Raw genomic sequence first — 18,800 nt, 5'->3', positions numbered from 1 at the left:
CCCAACACAGGGGAGAAAACATTCAGGAGCACAACAAGGATTTGAGGTTCTGCTTCCTGTGGGAACCTGTGCAGTCTTCCAGCTCCTTGTCGTGCATCTGGAAGGTTTTCCTTTGGGTAACACTTTTCCAAAATCGTGTTTTCCCTCCCTGAACAAGGAGAGAAACCCTACCCATGTTCTCTCTCAAACTGCCAGTGTCATGGGAGAAACCTCTGCATGGGTTTTAAGCACCAACTTTCCCTTTCTTTGTTCAGTAAGGACTAGTCTAAAGTAAGTTCCTGCTTAGGTAATTTGCTTAATTAGTCTTAAATGCAGCTGCAGTGTGGCAGGAGCACCTACAGCCCCCTGTTTGAACCTGCTGCTGTTTCCAGCTGATTCTAAACACTGAACCTTCCATCCTGTTCTTTCATTGAAGTAACCCACTTCTGGTTTTTTCACTCCTTTAAATCAGCTTTATAATTAAACCCACTTAAACAGTTTACTTAACAGCAGGTTGTTAATGCAGTTAACTCTTGCTTAAAGAAATTCCAAAACTGAGGATTTTTGTCATTGTAGGAATGCACTTTATTAGCAAGGGAAAGCCAAAGAACACCCCCAGCTCTTGAGAAATTTAATGGTCTCTTAATGCATTTATTCCCCTGTGTTAAACTAAGGAAGTTTTCTGTATTATTTAGGATTACAGAAGTGGAAGGTCTTGGCATTTGGAGCTCCAAACAAATCAAGAGTGTAAACACTCCTGATCCACAGTTCCATCTTTTGGGATGTGTTCCAGCACTGCAGTGTTTTGTGACCTCATAGCTCAAAACTCGAGGGAAGATCCGTGTTTCAAAGGCAGTCTTTTATTAGAGCAGTGAAAAACTGACTTCATCCTACCAAATCTGTGGTACTGTAAATTCAGAAGAAGCATCTGTGATTGATTATTTATTTTGAGAGAGGGGAGTCCACTGAAAGAATTCTCAGAAGGCAAAATAATAGAGAATGTTTTCACCTATTAATGTCACTTCAAATGCAAATTATCGTGACTTTTACTTTATTTCTCCCTCAATACATGAGCAGGTTCTGATGTTCTTTCCTCAGTTTGTCTGCATGGAAAGGTTCCCTGTGCAGCAGGAGTTCAGGCTCACTTGGAGAAGTAACTTCATTTTAGTTTTGAGAAAGGGCAGGGAGAGACACCAAGTCACAGCGTTAGAATCAAAAAGATTGGTACAAAATGCAGTTGCATTTCCCATGCAGGCTCAGTGTGAGGAGCTGAAAACCAGGGAGTGAGTCTGGATTTAGGAGGGAAGGGGAGTGTAGGGTGGCACACAATGTCTGCTGGTGATTTGGGGAAGCCTGTGAGTTAATGAGCTGAAGTGTCTGATGAGTTAAGGCAGAGCTGGTGCTTTGTGTTCGAGTCCCGAGGCCAGACAGGTAAATGGAGAGTGAGAAGGGAGTGGTGAGAGGGTGAGGGGAAGCAGAGAATCTCTCACACATCATAGCTCTTCTTTTTTATAATAAATGACTTTAAAGTGACCTTGTAATCTAAGTTAATAAGCTCAAAAACATATAAATTCCACTAGTTACCCAATATTTGTTGCCAAATTGTATCTTCTCTGTGATTACAATTCATAGAGTTATATTAAATAAGTAAAGACACATTTGAAAATTGTTTACTGCATGCAGAAAATGATACTTGGTACAACTTTCAAGTATGCACAGTTAGTTAAACTTCAAATGAATTTCATGTAAAAGCTTTTAACAAATCTTGTATATATAATCTGTAATTTTAATTTAATTCCATGTATGTAACTGGATTTTTTCACTATTTTTTTGTCTTACCTTCACCTCTTTTCTTTTTTTTTTCCCTGTGTCATTCTCCTCTTTTACTTCATCTGAATCCCTGATTTTATTTTATTTTACCATCTTCCCATCTTGCTGTTTGTCCAACAGAACAACAAAACCTGCTCCTCATCTCGATGGGTAAGAATCCTTTCCAGTTTCTCCAGTGATGGCTGAAGTTTGAAGGTTTTAAGTCTTCAAGTGTTATATTGAAAGTAGACAACAATGGGGAAACAAATTCTTAATTCTGGGAAAGATTATACAATAGCACAAGATGGGAAACAAAAGTTTCAAAAGTTCTATAAAAATTTCAAGTTGCAACTTATTTCCTAAAGCTGGACAAAAACTTGGATTGCCTTAAATCCTAAATTATTTCTTTAAACTGGTTGCTGCCCTCAGCCCATAAATCAGTGAGTTGAGTTGTCAAGTTTAATGTATTTGGATAAGTCATCTCTTTTGAGGCTTGTTTTCATCCCCCAAATTTATGGGGCAAATGGCAGAAGGAAAGAGAAATGTGGTACCATAGAACAAAACTGAGGATTCCTGAATTATAACTGTCCCTGCAATGCCAGTGGGGAATTTGTATTCTGAGCTTGGAGAGACCTATAAATTGTTCTTCTGTGGGGAAAGCTGCACTTGTGTCATGTTTATATATGGACTCTTGGTCTCTGTTGCACAAAATTGCAAAAATAGAGGGGTGGATGAGGGATTATGATCTGTTCACCCTGCCCATGTAGGAGAGAGTGGACTGACATCAAATATTTCCCTCAAATTCAAAAATCTTACTTTTCGTGCATTAAGAGCCAATTGTTTCTATTTCAGACTGACTTTTTAAACCTGAAATTCACTGGAAAACAATTCCTAAATGTTTTGTGCCTTTCTGCAGCGTGCATGTGGTCTTTGGCCTGGTTATTTCTGGGTTTGAAGTCATAGAGCAGATAGAAAACCTCAAAACCGACACAGCGAGCAGACCCTACGCCGACGTTCGCGTCATCGACTGCGGCGTGCTCGTCACCAGGGCAGCAAGGGACGGTGAGCACGGGCACTGCCAGGCTGGGGGATGCCCACCTGGGGCTCAGGGAGTGGGAAAGATGGGCTGATTCCAATGGGATGAAGTTCAACAAGGCCAAGTGCAGGTCCTGCCCTTTGGCCACCCCAACCCCCTGCAGCGCTCCAGGCTGGGCACAGAGTGGCTGGAGAGCAGCCAGGCAGAGGGACCTGGGGGGACTGAGGGACAGGAAGCTCAGCAGGAGCCACCAGTGTGCCCAGGTGGCCAAGAAGGCCAAGGGGATCCTGGCCTGGATCCAAACTAGCGTGGCCAGCAGGCCCAGGGCAGTGACCCTTCCCCTGGACTCTGCCTTGGGGAGGCCACACCTTGAGTGTTGTGTTCAGTTCTGGGCCCCTCAGTTGAGGAAAGATCTTGAGGGGCTGGAGCGGGGCCAGAGAAGAGCAATGAGGCTGGAGAAGGGACTGGAGCACAAGTGCTGTGGGGAGAGGCTGAGGGAGCTGGGGGTGTTTAGCCTGGAGAAGAGGAGGCTCAGAGGTGACCTCAGCACTGTCTGGAACTGCCTGAAGGGAAGTTCTGACCAGGTGGGGGTTGGTCTCTTCTCCCAGGCACTCAGCAATAGGACAAGGGGGCACGATGGGCTCAAGCTCTGCCAGGGGAAATTGAAGCTGGAGATCAGGAAAAACTTCTCTCCAGAGAGAGTGCTCAGGGATTGGAATGGGCTGCCCAGAGAGGGGGTGGATTCCCCATCCCTGGAGGTTTTTCAGCTGAGCTTGGCCGTGGCACTGAGTGCCATGATCTGGTAAAGGGACTGGAGTTGGACCAAGCGTTGGACTTGATGATCTTGGAGGGTTTTTCCAACCCAATTGATTCTATGATTCTATGAAAATATCCCAGCATCTAAAACTGGTTGTGGTGGATCCCCAGAATCTCAATACAAGCCTCTAAAATGTAAATCTCAGTGTGGGTGAGGAAGGCACAGCAAACGTTTTTCCTTTGTGAAATGTGTTCCTGCTTCCTCCCTCCTGAACTTATTTTAGAGGTTAATAAACTCATAATCAGGAGTTATTTTGCTGAGTTTGTAAGAGGGAGACACAAACATGCTTTTGTTGAAGTTGGATTTTGTGCATTTTACCTGATCTTAAAATAAACCTTTGGAATGTTAATATATGCAGTGTATGGAGTCAACATAATTTTCCTATTCATAAGGATTTATAGGGTATAAATTATCTCAAATATGTGTTTGGACAATCTCTGTGAGGTAGTAGAGTGTTACAAGTTTGCATTTTCTCCTTTACTTTTGACATTCCTTAAGGAAATGTGGTTATTTATGTCCTTTAGAGAAAGTCAAGAGCGTGGATTGTGTAAAAATATGAGGATGGCAAAGCTTTAGAAATAAAAAATGTACAAGTGAGGCTGCAATTAACATGTTCTTAAACTATTTTTTTGCAACCTGTGCATTGTTTTCTAAAGAAAATAATTTATTTTTTTCATTACAAATGATCTTTGCTTAGCTGTGTACTCTGGAAATTACTTGTATCATTCCAGTATGGGTTTAGACTGGATACAATTAGATGAATTTTTATTATGGTTTCTTAATACAAGGCATTGTGAAAAAAAGTTCACAGAGCTCCTCTGAAGCAACACATTTGTGTATTTTTACACGTATGAGATTGTCTGATTTGTGCTGTGTACAGACATGCACAGAGGGTAAATTAAAAATATCTGTTTGAAGCTTTGGAGAAGAAGAAGAAAGTCTGCTCTGACTCCGAAGGCTCCGAGTCCTCCTCCAGTACCTCCAGCTCTTCAGAATCCTCATCTGAAAGTGAAGCTGAAAATGAAAGAAGCAGGAGGAGAAAGAGGAAAAGAAGAGCTAAAACCAAACAGTCAAGAAAACGAAGGAAGGAAGAGAGGAAAAAAGAGGACTCAAGGTGCAAGCGAAGCTCAAACCAAAGACGGTGACTAGTCCCTTCAATTTAAGAATTTTGGAGTAATCTGAGAAATTCTCCTTTGTTTTCTTGAGGTGCTCAAGCAGTGTTTGTGAAAATGCTTTTATTTAATTTTGAATTTTGATGCTTGGTTTTATAAACAAACAAAACTAACCAACCAAACAAGGAAAAACCCCTAAAGCTGAGCTTGTTGAGTTTTCCATGAACTCAAGATGTTTGTAGACAGAAGCTGCAGCAACATTGGAATGAGTAAATCTCAGCACGTGAAAGTATTTGGGGCTAAATAGGCAAATAATAGAATTTTGATATATATTTGACCGCATTCAAAAATATTTCATGACAAGTTGTAAATTAAAAGCAAAGTCATTTGCTGTAAAGCAAGGACTGAACCTGCTCCCCAGTGATAGTGGGTCATCCTTCCTTTAGCCTAAAATGGGTTGTTAAACACCCTTGGGTTGTTAAACCATCTTTAGGTTTGCTGCATCATGGGCACTTGTCTTGGAATTCTCTTGGGAAAGGGCTGTTTTCCCAGTTTCCAGCTGACTGTGCCTCTCCCTGGTTGTTCCCACAGCAGCCCCTCCGACAAGAGCGACGTCACCGACAGAGCCGACGTGAGCACAAAGAGGGACAAGCCTGTGGTACGTCCTGAAGAAATTCCCCCAGTGCCTGAAAATAGATTTTTGCTCAGAAGAGATGTGCCTGTTGTCAATGTAGAGCCTGAACCGTAAGGAACTCTGAGCTTTTTATTCTGACTTGGTGAAAACTGTGCATGAAATGTTCCTGTTAACGTTCAGTTCCTCGTGCTGGTGGGCAGGTGTTGCCAGTAGGGACACAATTTCTGCATTTAATTGTCCTTTTTACAGTTTTCTCTGTAATATTCCTTGCAGCTGGGCCAGGGTTTTTCAGTGGGAGTTCATGAGTTGGTTTCATTGGCCCTCGAGGATCACACATGTTAAACTTGGTTACTGTGGATGCAAGAAAAAAAGGGAATAATTTCAGAAGAAATTTTGCAATACAAACCACAGGAAATATTTGGTTGCAAGGGAAACTTGGGATTGGGAGAGGTGATTTTTCATCCTTAAACTGAAGAAGAAACTTGTTCAAACAGTCACCTGGAATTTTATGACTCATCAATGTTTGAGACTAAGAGAAAATTCCCTTTTTTTGCTGACAAGGAAGTCAGAGGAGCTCATGAGAATTTCAGTTTGTGTTTTTCACCTCCACTAAATTGGGTTGGTTTTTTATCAAATTTTCTTGCTTTTGGACCCTGAGCTAAGACATTGCTTAGTGCCAAATATCTCTAAAATCAATATTTGGTTTGTCTGGTATTTTGTTTTTCTGTTTGGTTTTTTTTTTTTTTTTAAATTTCAGTTAACTGTTTATTTTCCTCTAAGAGTTTTCTTGAAACATCCTTCATGTTTCCAAAAATTTGGTAACTACTTTTGAGGATATTGCATAAACTGTAAAAAGGAGTGTTGTGTTCCCTCTTCTTGCTTTAGAACCTGTGAACTGTCATGAGTTGAGATCCTGAAACTCTTCTGTCCATGTTGTCTTCAGGATTTGTGCCCCAAACACAAATTAACCTTTTTTTTGTAACAGTCTTTTGCAAGCCCTTTGTTAACATTTATTTATGTGTGGAGAGATCAGGCTGCACATTTGGTTGGAAACAAATACATGTGGATTTGCCTTTTGTTGCAGAATTGTCTTATTTCTTGGAAAATGTGCTGAATTCTTAGTTCTGCCTCAACATCAATGAATAAGATGATGAATATTTTTCATTATTAACTTAAACTGATTCTAAGTTAACTGGGGTTTCTCCATGCAAGCTCATATTTTATTAATTTGTGTAGGAAGCTGCTTGATGCTCCACCAGTTCTGACTGACCAGAAACCATCAGTCTCGAAATCTGGACGAAAAATTAAAGGAAGAGGCACAATAGTATGTAACAATTTTATTTATTTATTTCCCCTCCCCTGGAGTATCTTCTCTGACCTTGAGCTTTGAATTTCCTTGAGGGCTTTGTATAACACTTCATTTCCAGGTTGTAGATTCTTATTCAGGAGGTTGAAATATTGTCAGGTAGTTGATTTTTATAATGCAGATTTTCATTCCTTCTTGTTACTGTCTTTTTACTTAGTTTAGGGGGGAAAAATGCTTAATTCTCAGCTACAAGAAGTCCTCAAACAGAAGAATAAAATTATTTCTTTTAAAAGCTGGGAAATGAATTCAGGCACATTCATCCCACACAAGCCACAAGATCTAAAGCAACGAGAAGTGACAAGAGCTTTTACTCCTCCCTGTTCACTGGATTTCCTTGCTGTTTATTCTGAGCATTAGAACTGCAACACAACCAGCAGACAAAGCTGCCCTGCAGTGTCCTGAGTGTCTGCAGCCCTTTCTGATGTATAATTCAGAAATTTGTCTTGTGTCTTCTCTGATAACCCACAGTCCCAAAACTCTGCACAGCTGTGCTGTTCTTTTTCAGTCAGTGGAAGAGGGAGAAAACAAGAAAAGTTGCTGTAATTGTGCATCTGATTCTGGTGCATTTCACACTGTACCATGACTGAGCATATTCTTCCCTTGGAGAATCTTTTCCTGAATCAGCTTAGCAGGTGGTATAAACCAAACCAAAACTTGGTCCTGCTAAGTATTTTTGCGAGTGGATGTTGTCAAAAAAAAAGTGTATGTACAGACATCACTATATCTATATATATCCTAATTAAAAGCTTCATTAGAATGGTTTAAGCTGAGACTCCTCTGAGCATGATTTTCTTATATAATAACCACTGGATTTGGGAGGTACTTTTCCACTGATCCCCATGATACAATTATTTTAAGCCACAAAATTAACAGCTTAGATGCCATAGCACAGATCAAGGTTTGAGCCTCAACCCTTGATTTGTCAGCCTTGACATGAAATGTGGCAGCTGCCTTTGCACCTGACAGCTTGTATTTGTATTTGACACTTGAAGGATCCACTAAAGCCTTTACAAAGGAATGGTTTTGAATATTTATATAAATAAAGACCCTGGGAAAAATAACATAAAGGTGAGTGGAATTGGCTTTTGCCAAGTACTGGGGTTTCTGTCGTGTTTTTCATCATTTTAACACCCTCTTGAAAATTAAGAACAAGATGTCATTTAGGACCAACAGGTTGAGAAACAAATTTTTCAACCACCTTTAATAGTCTGATCAGCAACAGTTTCTGTCCAGGGTGAAGGTGTTTCATGTTTTCCAGAATATTTATTTGTAGATTCCAAGATACTCCTGAGTATAATGTTTGGGAATTAGGGACATCCATGATACCTTCACAACCAGTCATCTGTAAAAGCTCTTTTAAATAGTCTTTGCTTCAGCCCAATGATAGAGATGGCATGTTATTGTATATTTTTTTATATAAACAGGGTATCTTAAAGACTTCTGTAACTAACTGGAAAAATCAATACGTGCATATTTCTGATTTTATTCTGGGGGACAACACTTTTTCCCCCCCCACTTTTCCTGCTTTCATGAGTGGCTCAAAATAATTGAGTCAAATCCAGATGTGTTTCCTATTGAGTTAAGGAGCATCTGATTTCCTCACAGTTTACCCAAGTGTGTATCCAACTGGGTAATGGAAAGTAACAAGTTAGCAATATTAGAGGCTTTTTTCTCTGCTACACAAGTAGTTCTTATTGCCACTTAAATGCTGTGTCTTAGCATAATTCTTTAAATGTGAAGCTGCTTTATTCTTTTTTGTGAAAGAGTTTGTGGGGTTTTGATTTTTTTTTAAATTGAGTTTTCTACTTTATTGTAGCTTAAAAGGTGTTTTAAACTGAATTCTCATTTCTGAAGAGCTGAACAGCAGTAACATTTGAAATGGAGCTTGTCTTTGCTCGTATGAGCAGTTAAGTGTCTGTTAACTAAAGTGAAACATCTGTGCTTTAGCATCCTGAAAAAGAGGCAGTTGGTTATCTGCAGTAATTGTGTTATTCCAAGAGGGAATCCATGGCCTCTTCCTTGATTCTTTTATGTTTAATAAAAATGGGTGAGCTGCTGGCCTCTCTCAAGCTTTGTAAAGTGCCTTGAGTGTGAAAAAATGGAGTTTGCTGTGTAAGAAAACCCATCATGCAGGTGCCTTTGTGTGCCCTCCCAGCGCTACCACACCCCCCCTCGGTCCCGGTCCTGCTCCGAGTCCGACGATGACGAGAGCAGCGAGACCCCTCCCCACTGGAAGGAGGAGATGCAGAGGCTGCGAACCTACCGGCCCCCCAGCGGGGAGAAGTGGAGCAAAGGGGACAAGTAAGGTCCACTTTTAAATGCTTTGCCTTGTTACAGCCTTTAGTACTTCATGTGGATGTACCAGAATGAGAGGAAACGGCCTCATATGTGACAGGGAAGGTTTGGATTGGACAGCAGGAAAATGTGTTGTCACAGAAAGGGTTGTAAAGCACTGGAAGAGGCTGCCCAGGGAAGTGGTGGAGTCACCATCCCTGGAAATGTTCAGGAAACATGTTCACAGATTATTCTGAGTTGGAAGGGACCCACAAGGATCATCGAGTCCAACTCTTAAGGGCCCACATAGGGGATTGAACCCATGACCTTGGGCATTATTACAACCAAGTTTTAACCAACTGAGCTAATCTCAGGGTGGATGTGGGACTTGAGGACATGGTTTAGTGGTGAACAAGGTGGTGGTGTTGGGTTGATGGTTAGACTTGATCATGTTAAAGGTCTTTTCCGACCTTAAATATTCTGTGATTTCCTTTAGTCTGAAACTGGGTTATATGGTGGCTTTGGGTACCAAGTAAGACAATTGAATTCACCAACCTTTTACTGTTTTAGTCTTTTCTGCAGTAGCAAACCCTGTGATAATGGAAGCCAGCTCTCAAAAATTTCTGACTTGATACTAAAAATGAGCTTCTATCAAATTAGGAGAAACCTCAAAAGGAAAACTGAAAAATAAAACAATTATTGAATAATTGCAAGTGTTTCTGATAGTTCTTTTTTATATACTGAGATAGGTTTTTTAAATGAAATACTTAATAATATGTAATGTTTGTAATAAAATACTAATAGTAGTCATACTAGAAATATTGATAATATTGCTATTTAATATTTAATAATATTAATATTTAAATGTCTTAAAAATCTGGTAGAGGTCAAAGTCCTGCAGACAAGGATAATTAAAACATTAAATCTCTTCACACAGGTTCTACAATATGCAAATTTGCTGATGTTGGCTGATCTATTTCTTAGAGAGAAGTAGCTCTTGATAGTGATGTAATTCTATCTCTTAAAACAAGTGTAAGAAGCTCAGCCAGAACACAATTGCCTGGTACTGAAATGTGTGTGTGTTTTTGTATCTTGATTATAAATTCAGTTTAAAAATACTTAATTTATCTGAAGTTCTTAAAGAATTTCCACTTAATGTGGGGCTTCTTGGTTTGCTTTCCAGGTTGAGTGACCCATGTACAAGCAGGTGGGATGAAAGAAGTGCATCCCGGAGATCCAGGTCTTGGTCACATAATGGTTATGCTGATCTGAGCACCGCGAGATATTCCAGCCACCACAAGAAGCACAGGAAGGAGAAGAAGAAGGTGAAGCATAAAAAGAAGTCAAAAAAGCAGAAGCATTTCAAGAAGCACAAACAAACAAAAAAAAAGAAAGCATCGGCCTCATCGGATGTGGAATCTTCTCATTCCTTCCACAGGAGGACAAAGTCATCTGGTGACCGTGAGAGGAAGTCTCGTTCTTCTTCACTGTCTTCTAGACGCTCATCCAGAAGAGACTGGTCTAAGTCTGATAAGGAAGACCAGAGCTCATCGTCTTTATCAAGCAGAGGGTCTCGATCTTACTACAGGTCCAGATCCAGATCCAGATCTAGGTCTAAATCAAGGTCTTACTCCCGAAGAAGTTCTAGATCAAGATCAGCCTCTAAATCATCACGTTCTCGAAGTAGATCAAGGTCAAGTTCCAACCCCAGGCAGCAAAAGACTGTTCCCACTTCTCCACGAAATATCTCAACACGATTAAATGACAATAAATTGACCAAGACGGCCGAGCCTGTCCGAGCAGTTTTACTGCCGAGTGACAAAGTTGTCGTCCCACCGGTTGTCCCAGAAAACCTCCCTGTGATACCCTTAAGTGACAGCCCGCCACCTTCAAGGTGGAAGCCTGGGCAGAAACCATGGAAGCCATCCTACGAGCGAATTCAGGAGATGAAAGCCAAAACAACTCATTTAATACCCACCCCAGCTAATTACAGTCTAGTGGTCGTTAAAGAGGGGAATGCCGCCGCCTCCTCCTATCGCAAGCGGGAAAGGAGTTCAGAGAGCGATCGGAGCGGATACTCCAAAGGCCGCAGTGACAGGAGCTCCGAGAGTTGGCCGAGATCCAGGAGCAGGTCCTCCCGAAGTCGGTCGTACTCAAGGTCTTACACAAGATCCAGAAGTCCATCGAGCTCCAGGACAAAGTCTCGTTCCTCTGGCAGGTCCCCGTCACAGAGCAAATACCGCAGTGACAGGTCGGGATACAGCGAGTCCACGTCTTCCTATTCCCTCAGTGACGACGACAGGCACAGGAACAGCAGGAAATCCACATCCAGCGATCAGAAGGCCCGGGGGCTCCAACTGAAGCAGGAAACGAGCTCTGAGAGTACCCTGCCCTACAAGCGTCCCAAAGACTACGATGAGTCTTCCCAAGGATTGAAGGAGAGTGACAGTTTGTCCTCCTCGGACTTCTCCACTGACAGCGAGGGCTCTGCCAAAACAAAAACAGTCCAAGAAAAGGAAAGTCGTTTTCCATTAGAAGGAGATAGTCAGAAACAGGATAAAAAGACCTTAAGTTCTGAGAGAGGGGAGGAGAAGTCCAAGTGTGAGCGAGACTCTGATCACTCCAGAAGGAAAGGAGTGAAGGAGAAACCTCTGGAGCAACCTCGAGGTGGTGCAAAAACAAAACGGAAATCCTACTCAGGCAGCAGGTGGGACTCGGAATCAAATTCCGAAAGAGGAGAGGGAAGGCATAGTAGGGGGGATTCCAGACCCTCCTCCAGTAAAGAAGAAGGAGAGGCCACCTCAGGGTCTGATACAGAGCTTAGTGTCACCAAAAGGATTAAAAAACAATCCAATTGCTCAGAGGGCTTTTTGGGCTCTGATCGCACGTGGAAGGCGAGCAAACAGTTGTCATCTTCCGAGTCTGACAGTTCTTGTTCTAGTTCAGCAGACACTCAAGGCAAGTCCAAAAAACACAAACATGGGTTGAAGAAACAACTCAAAAAATCACATTCCAAAAAAGCAAAAGAAAAATCCAAAGGGAAAAAGGAGAAAAAACACAAAGTCCAGAAAAGAAAAGAAACGTTTCACTGGCAGCCCCCCCTCGAGTTTGGTGAAGAAGAGGATGAGGAGATAAATGAAAAGCCGGTTACCAAGGATGTTAAAAATGAAAAGCAGCTTACCAGGGATACAAAGGATAAAAACCAAGTTTTTGAAAAGGATGAAATAGTCCCAGAAAAAATGGGAACTGGTGAAAAGTCGTGTGTGAGTGAAAACCTTTTAGATAAAAACACACGTGGGGCCTCCCCAGATCGCAGCAACCTGAATAAAGAGAGCATTGAAACAAACACCTCAGCCAGTCTTTTAAACTCAGGAATAAATGTTTCTGCCTGCAAGAATGAGATGAAACAAGCTGAAGAAAATAACCAGAATGGATTGGAAGATGTTATTCAGACAGATGACAACATGGAGATTTGTACTCCGGATCGTAACTCGCCCGGGAAGGTGGATGTGGACATTTTGTCTCCTGTCATTCTCACTGCTAAACCCCAGCCTTTGAGTGCTGCTGTAAAAAAAGAGTTACAGGTTGAGACCCTTGAGCCAGATGCTGTCAAGCTAGGAAACAACATTAGAGACTTGATTAATATTAAAGAAGAAAAAGAAACGGGAAGGCAAGAAAATAACTCTGTGTCGAGTGTTAAAGACTGTAATGTAAAGAGTGAGGTTACTGAAAATACACAAAGCAATATGGTAGACAATAAATGGAAGCCTTTGCAAGGTGTTGGTAACCTGCAACCAGCACCAGTTAGTACAACCACAGAGGTTAAGAACGTAGCAGCAGCACCAGAGCCTAAACCAGCAGGTTTAAGGATTGAAATAAAAGCAAAAAATAAAGTAAGGCCTGGGTCTCTGTTTGATGAAGTCAGGAAAACAGCCCGGCTCAATCGGCGGCCGAGGAACCAGGAAAGTTCCAGTGAGGAAGAATCTCCGAGCAGAGATGACAACAGCCCATCCAGGAGCCTCAGCAGGTCACGGAGTAAATCCGAGTCCAAGTCCAGGCACAGAACAAGGTCCATGTCTTACAGTCACTCGAGAAGCCGCTCCCGAAGTTCTACCTATTCGTACAGGTGAGGTGTTTGTGCTGCTCCCACTGCCTGCCCTGGTGACCTGAAAGGTCTGAGCTTTGCAAGGCAAGGTTTTCTTTCTCAAGTTTTTCTTTTGAGCAGCATAGTGTCAGAGTTGTAGAGTGAGTTGGGTTGGGTTGGAAGGGACCTGAGAGACCATCCAGTTGCCCTGGGAAGGGGCACCTTCACTGCCCCAGGTTGCTCCAAGCCATGTCCAACCTGGTCTTGGGCTCTTCCAGGGATGGGGCAGCCACAGCTTCTCTGGACAACCTGTGCCAGGGCTTCACCTCCCTCATAGCCATGAATTCCTTCCCAGCATCCCATCTAATCCTGCCCTCTGGCACTGGGAAGCCATTCCCCCATGTCCTGTCCCTCCATCCCTTGTCCCAGCTCTCCTGGAGCCCTCTCAGGCCCTGGAAGAGGCTCTCAGTTCTCCCTGGATCCTTCTCCTCTCCAGGTGAACCCCCCCAGCTCTCCCAGCCTGGCTCCAGAGCTGAGGAGCTCCAGCCCTGTGATCAACTTAATGGCTCTCTCACTTAGCAAGCAAGCAATAAATATTTAACTGAAAAGATAAAGATGTATAACTTCTTTTGCTTCCTGTTTTCTGCTGCTCAGTGATATTCTTCTGCTTCAGTGATATTCTGTCTTGCTCCCTGTAGGTCCAGAAGCTACTCCAGGAGCCAGAGCAGAGGGTGGTACAGCAGAGACCGCTCGAGAAGTCGAAGCAGCTCTTACCACAGTTACAAGAGTCGTAGGCAAGTTTATCTGTTTGGAGAGACTGCACAATGTGTTTGTTCTCCTCTTGCTTCTCCTCTCCCTCTGCTCTCTTCAGCACTTGTATTTATTAACTTAGAATTTCTCTGTGGTTTTGTTTTTGTCAGTCGAAGCTACAGTAGAAGTCGATCCAGAAGTAGTTCTTATGGTCATCACAGTCGGTCCAGGTATGGATTTGAGTTGTATATAAACCCTGCAACAAATGTGCTTCTGATAAAAATACCTCAGTGTAGGAATGCTTTTAATTTGTGTATTTTTAGAATAGACTTTAAAAAATAATTGTTGTATATCATGTGTATATTATTGTCCTAAACCCATAACAATTACATATACTGTAATATAAATGCATTTATAAGTACATATTTATTTATAAGAATACCTTCATCTCATACAGTCTAGAATGGTTTGGGTTGGAAGGGACCTTAAATATCATCTCATTCCAACTCATGGCAGGGACAACTTCCAGTAGACCAGGTTGCTCCAAGCCCCATCCAACATGGCTTTGAACACTTCCAGGGATCTGTGGCACTTAAAACTATAATATCATTGTAGCAACTTGAATCAAAGCAAAATCGATATAAGATACTTAAAAGCCAGAAATAACCAAGTTATCCTGGTATTACAGTTACAGGTCGTGATGGGAGATCAGAAATAGCAAACACATTTCCCTTTTTTGTTAAAATAAAATTGAGTTCTAAATGGAATCACTTTGCTTGTTTTCAGCAGTATTAGCAAACAAGATTTTACTCCAGCTACAAAAAAAGAGATCACAAAACTTCATAAACACTTAGTGTGCCTTTTCTAGATTAATAAATTTGAGATTTTTACTGTTCTTCTGAAGATAACTTGTGTTGAAACTTTTATATAGAATTGTTCGCCGCATCCTTCAAAAATAATTTCCATCTCTGTATATAAATATCCTTTAAGCCTGCATTTAAAACGGCATTTTAGTCAAGGAATTGTAAATTTACAGTGACCTTCTTTTCCCTTTAAAGTAGGTCCTACACATACGACAGTTACTACAGCAGGAGTCGGAGCAGAAGTAAAAGGAGCGACAGCTACCGACGGTCTCGGAGCTACGACAGGAGATCCAGGTGTGGTTGGACACTGCATGTGGGGCCAAAAGTTTCCTAAATACACACATAGGATGTTTAAGAAAGGCCATGGTGCTGGGTTTCCCCCCCCAGGCATAAAAAATACACTTATCAACAGTAATAATTAAACCCAATTAAAATCAGAGAACTTCTGACATACTAAATATGAGGATGGGGAAGAAACAGGATAAGGATTTGAGTTCCAGTTCATTGTATGTGTATATTCAACATTAGCACATTTTCCCAGGGGTGTGGTGGAGTCACCATGCCTGGAAATGTTCCAAAACACATGGAAATGGTACTTGAGGTCGTGGTTCAGTGGTGGTGCTGGTTAACAGTTGAACTTGGTGATCTTAGAGGCCTTTTCCAACCTCAATGGTTCTATGAGCTGAGGTCTTTTAATAATATTAACTGATTTTTTTAAAATTATGCAGTGAACTAACTCAAGATTTAAATCAAGTGCCCTGTGATGGATTAAAAGCTGCCTGGTATGCAAAGAATTTCATAGAATGTTAAATTCTTTTTGGATAAACTACAGAAGTGGATTTAAAACAATCTATCTGGAAGGGAAATGAACAATTGCACTGCAATCCAGGCTGAACTTTTAACTTCCTAGAATGTATTTTCAAAGAATATTTTTGCCTGCAATTTGGATGAATTTGGAATAAATTTTATTCTACTCAGTGCAGGGGATTTATATGAGTGTAACTGAGCACATTTCACAGAGCTCAGAGGTGGAACAGGAGATTGAGAGATAGATACAGATTTAATATCACTGATGATTGGTTTATAGCTTTCAATATGTCCCCTATTAGTCATAAATCACACAGATCTCTGAGACTACTGTAAATTTTCATCCTCTTCTCTTCCCACATTCCTTTTTTCACAACTTTGTACCAACTCTTGAAGGACTTTGCTCTCACCCATTTCCACAAGACCACTTTCAGTTTGTGTTTGAGAGGAGATAAGTAAGATAACGAAGAATGTGGAAATGAAAAATAATTGTTTTAGATAAGAAGCTTCAAAGAAACAATCTTTGGTTAGGATATGCTCACCTTTCATTTAGAAAGGTTCCCTTGCATGCAGGAGGCTAAAAAAATCTCTAATGAAAGCTTATTCTGTGTAACTGGAATATGTCCTGTGGCTTGTCTGAAACCATCTGGACTCTGTTGATGTTTGGCCAGGTGCTGAGCTTGGAATTCTTCTGGATAAGCCAAACCATTTTAATACACAATTTCCACACTGCAGACACACACACACACAATTCTGTTGTGATTATGGGGCCTGATTTTTAAGATCCTTCTTCAAACAAGGAAATAAAACCTGCAAAGCCAGGATTTGTGAAATTGCCTTAGTTATTAAATGTCTGCAATGTAAAATTAGAACATATTTCTCAGTCAGCTCTTAGCATTTACAAAAACACTGAGTTTGGATGTTTGTACCAGACAAAGCAAGAAGTTACAAACAGCTTGGCTTGAGTCACACAGAAGAACATCGAGTAAAGATAATAATTATTTCAATTTTGAGTGTCCTCTCATGAATACCTCAGTTGTAAGAAACCCCAGCCTGTAAAACACTTCTTGGCAATTTTTTCACATGATGCAGTTTGGAATTGGAAGCTCCAGGTGCAGTTTTGAGGCACTTTCCCCTTTTCCCTGCAGGTCCTACGGCTCCGACAGTGAAAGCGATCGCAGCTACTCCAACAACAGGAGCCCCAGTGAGAGCAGCAGATACAGCTGAAAGCACTTCCTGCAGGATGCAAACTGTATTTCAGAGTTTTTTCAGTGTTCTATTCAAGAAAAACTGTTTTGACAGTGTCACAAGTGAAGGTTGTTTGCTGAATTAACTGAAACTTTCCCATTTTAACAGTGAACTCACTTGACTCTGTGCTCACAGAGAGAAGGACTGAGCTCCACAGCTGAGTTTCTTTTTTAATTTTTTTATGTGAAATGCAACTTTTACAAAATAATAAAAAAAAACCCCAACAGTTTTGTTTCCTTGAATTAGCTTTTCCAAGCCATGGATGACTCTTGGATGAATTGCTGCCACCACTTTTCTGAGCGCAGCAGAGTCTGTTTATAAACACCTTCAGGGCTTTCTGCCTGTTCCTGGAAATGTGTTTTGGCAACTCTTAAACTGTGAAGTAAATTTCTTACAAAGGCTGCCGTTTCTAGTTGATGAGAGTGCTTTTTTTTAAGGCTGGAAGCTGGATTCTGTGCTGTCCTGATTGTTGGTGATTGCATTCTGTGCAGGATGTAGGCAATGAAAACAAAGCTGCCACTCTGTCTTAATCCTCCCTGACCTGTGATGTTGCAGAATTCTGCTGGAAAAGGTGAGATGGTGCCCAGTGGGAATTGTCAGACTGACAAGCAGTGAGCAGAAGTGTGATGAATGAGTTCTGAGCTTAATATCCAACCTGTCTAAACTTTTTAATGTTTGAAAAATGAATTTTGTGATCAACAGCAACGTCCTTCAGAGACTAAAGAAAGTGTTTCTAAGCACTTCTTGACTTTCATTTCAGTTCCTATTAAAGTGCTTGGCATCCTTCAACACATTCTGAATGTTGTAAAGCATTGAGTGCATTATGAGTTTGTCCTAAACACCTTTTAAAAGACTGACATGATGGTAACTTTTTAAAGAAAACCAACCATAAGGGTTCCTTTATGAAATGTCTGTAGCTGTATCCCCTCCTCTATTCCATATAGGGAATATCAAATATTGATATTGCAGAGGTTGAACTATAGATTGTTGGAATGGTAGGACTACAAAAACACTGGGATTCCTGATGAAAAGCATGGGCAGGACTTCACTTGGAAAGTTTATTACCAAAAACGACTCCATGTTCCAGGTAAATGGTTTGCAAAAAATAAACAGGTTTAAGCTGAAGACCACTGAGTAATTTTTGCAGTATTCTGACTGAGTTGATGTAAAATAATTTCTAAATTTTTAAAGGTTTTAGAAAGTTGTGTCCTGAGAACCAGATTTTTAAAGGCATAATGTGACCTGCAAATTGGGGTCTGAAGTTACAACACAGACTAACATTGTTTGATTAGAGTTAACCAGCTCTGTTGTATCATAACAGTTTTCATTACTGACTTTCTGTAATATCTGGAGTTGCTTTCATTTTTCTCAAATGTTTTCAAATATTGGAAATGATTTTTTTTTTTCTTTGTAATCTCATCAGGCCCCAACAGCTTTGAAAATTAAAAGTGGTTATTTCTTGCTTAGGCATCAATTCATTCCCTCTTTGATTGAATTAAACTATCCCAAATTAGATAATTTTTCCATACACTTGTGAAACATGAAAAGCAAGTTCAAAGGGAAGTTTGCAGACTGTGATGATTCCCTCCATTTCTGTCCATCAGCAGCTGAATAAGATGTTTGTGTGCATGTTCCTGAAGCTGAATTTACCTTTTTTTTTTCACTTTTCAAGGAGAACCCAAAATTCTGAACTTTTCCCCTTCCTCCACTTGTAGTTCAGTGACAAAGTGTGTGCACGTAACCCTTTCCAGTCAATCTTTTTTATGCTTCTTATGCCTTTTAACAATAAATACATTTCTTACTCAAGTCAGGATGTATTTCCAGACAGGTTTGTAACAGTAGCAGCCCCCTCAGAGTCCTGAGCAAGTATTTCAGTAATATTTGTTCCAGTTACATCATTTTCAGTACAAATGTAACTTGTTTTTCCCATACTAAGAAAGTAGAACTAGAGAGGGCTCATGTGTAACAAAATCTACAAATATAACCATTCCCATTCAATACTTACTGGTGAACAAATAGCT

General features: G+C 40.9%; 1 protein-coding gene across 8 annotated transcripts in view; it reads left to right on the top strand.

The window, feature by feature from the left end:
* The window catches only part of NKTR (natural killer cell triggering receptor), a 41,965-nt gene extending 23,725 nt beyond the window's left edge, over nucleotides 1–18,240 (top strand). For 3 of the 8 annotated variants that reach the window (XM_071561138.1, XM_071561143.1, XM_071561144.1), the window contains 11 exons: nucleotides 1,930–1,959; nucleotides 2,705–2,850; nucleotides 4,560–4,782; nucleotides 5,345–5,497; nucleotides 6,624–6,711; nucleotides 8,909–9,054; nucleotides 10,211–13,153; nucleotides 13,810–13,905; nucleotides 14,032–14,091; nucleotides 14,920–15,018; nucleotides 16,680–18,240. In XM_071561138.1, the coding sequence (XP_071417239.1) occupies nucleotides 1,930–1,959; nucleotides 2,705–2,850; nucleotides 4,560–4,782; nucleotides 5,345–5,497; nucleotides 6,624–6,711; nucleotides 8,909–9,054; nucleotides 10,211–13,153; nucleotides 13,810–13,905; nucleotides 14,032–14,091; nucleotides 14,920–15,018; nucleotides 16,680–16,758 (4,063 nt within the window). In that variant the 3' untranslated portion in view covers nucleotides 16,759–18,240. The remainder of the gene's footprint in view (nucleotides 1–1,929; nucleotides 1,960–2,704; nucleotides 2,851–4,559; nucleotides 4,783–5,344; nucleotides 5,498–6,623; nucleotides 6,712–8,908; nucleotides 9,055–10,210; nucleotides 13,154–13,809; nucleotides 13,906–14,031; nucleotides 14,092–14,919; nucleotides 15,019–16,679) is intronic. The other 5 variants (XM_071561142.1, XM_071561141.1, XM_071561145.1 and 2 more) reach the window with 5 other exon arrangements.
* Nucleotides 18,241–18,800: the final 560 nt, after the last annotated feature.

Source organism: Pithys albifrons, chromosome 7, assembly GCF_047495875.1.
Source record: "Pithys albifrons albifrons isolate INPA30051 chromosome 7, PitAlb_v1, whole genome shotgun sequence".
Classification (NCBI taxonomy): domain Eukaryota; kingdom Metazoa; phylum Chordata; class Aves; order Passeriformes; family Thamnophilidae; genus Pithys; species Pithys albifrons.
This window is presented reverse-complemented; position numbering and strand designations above follow the sequence as displayed.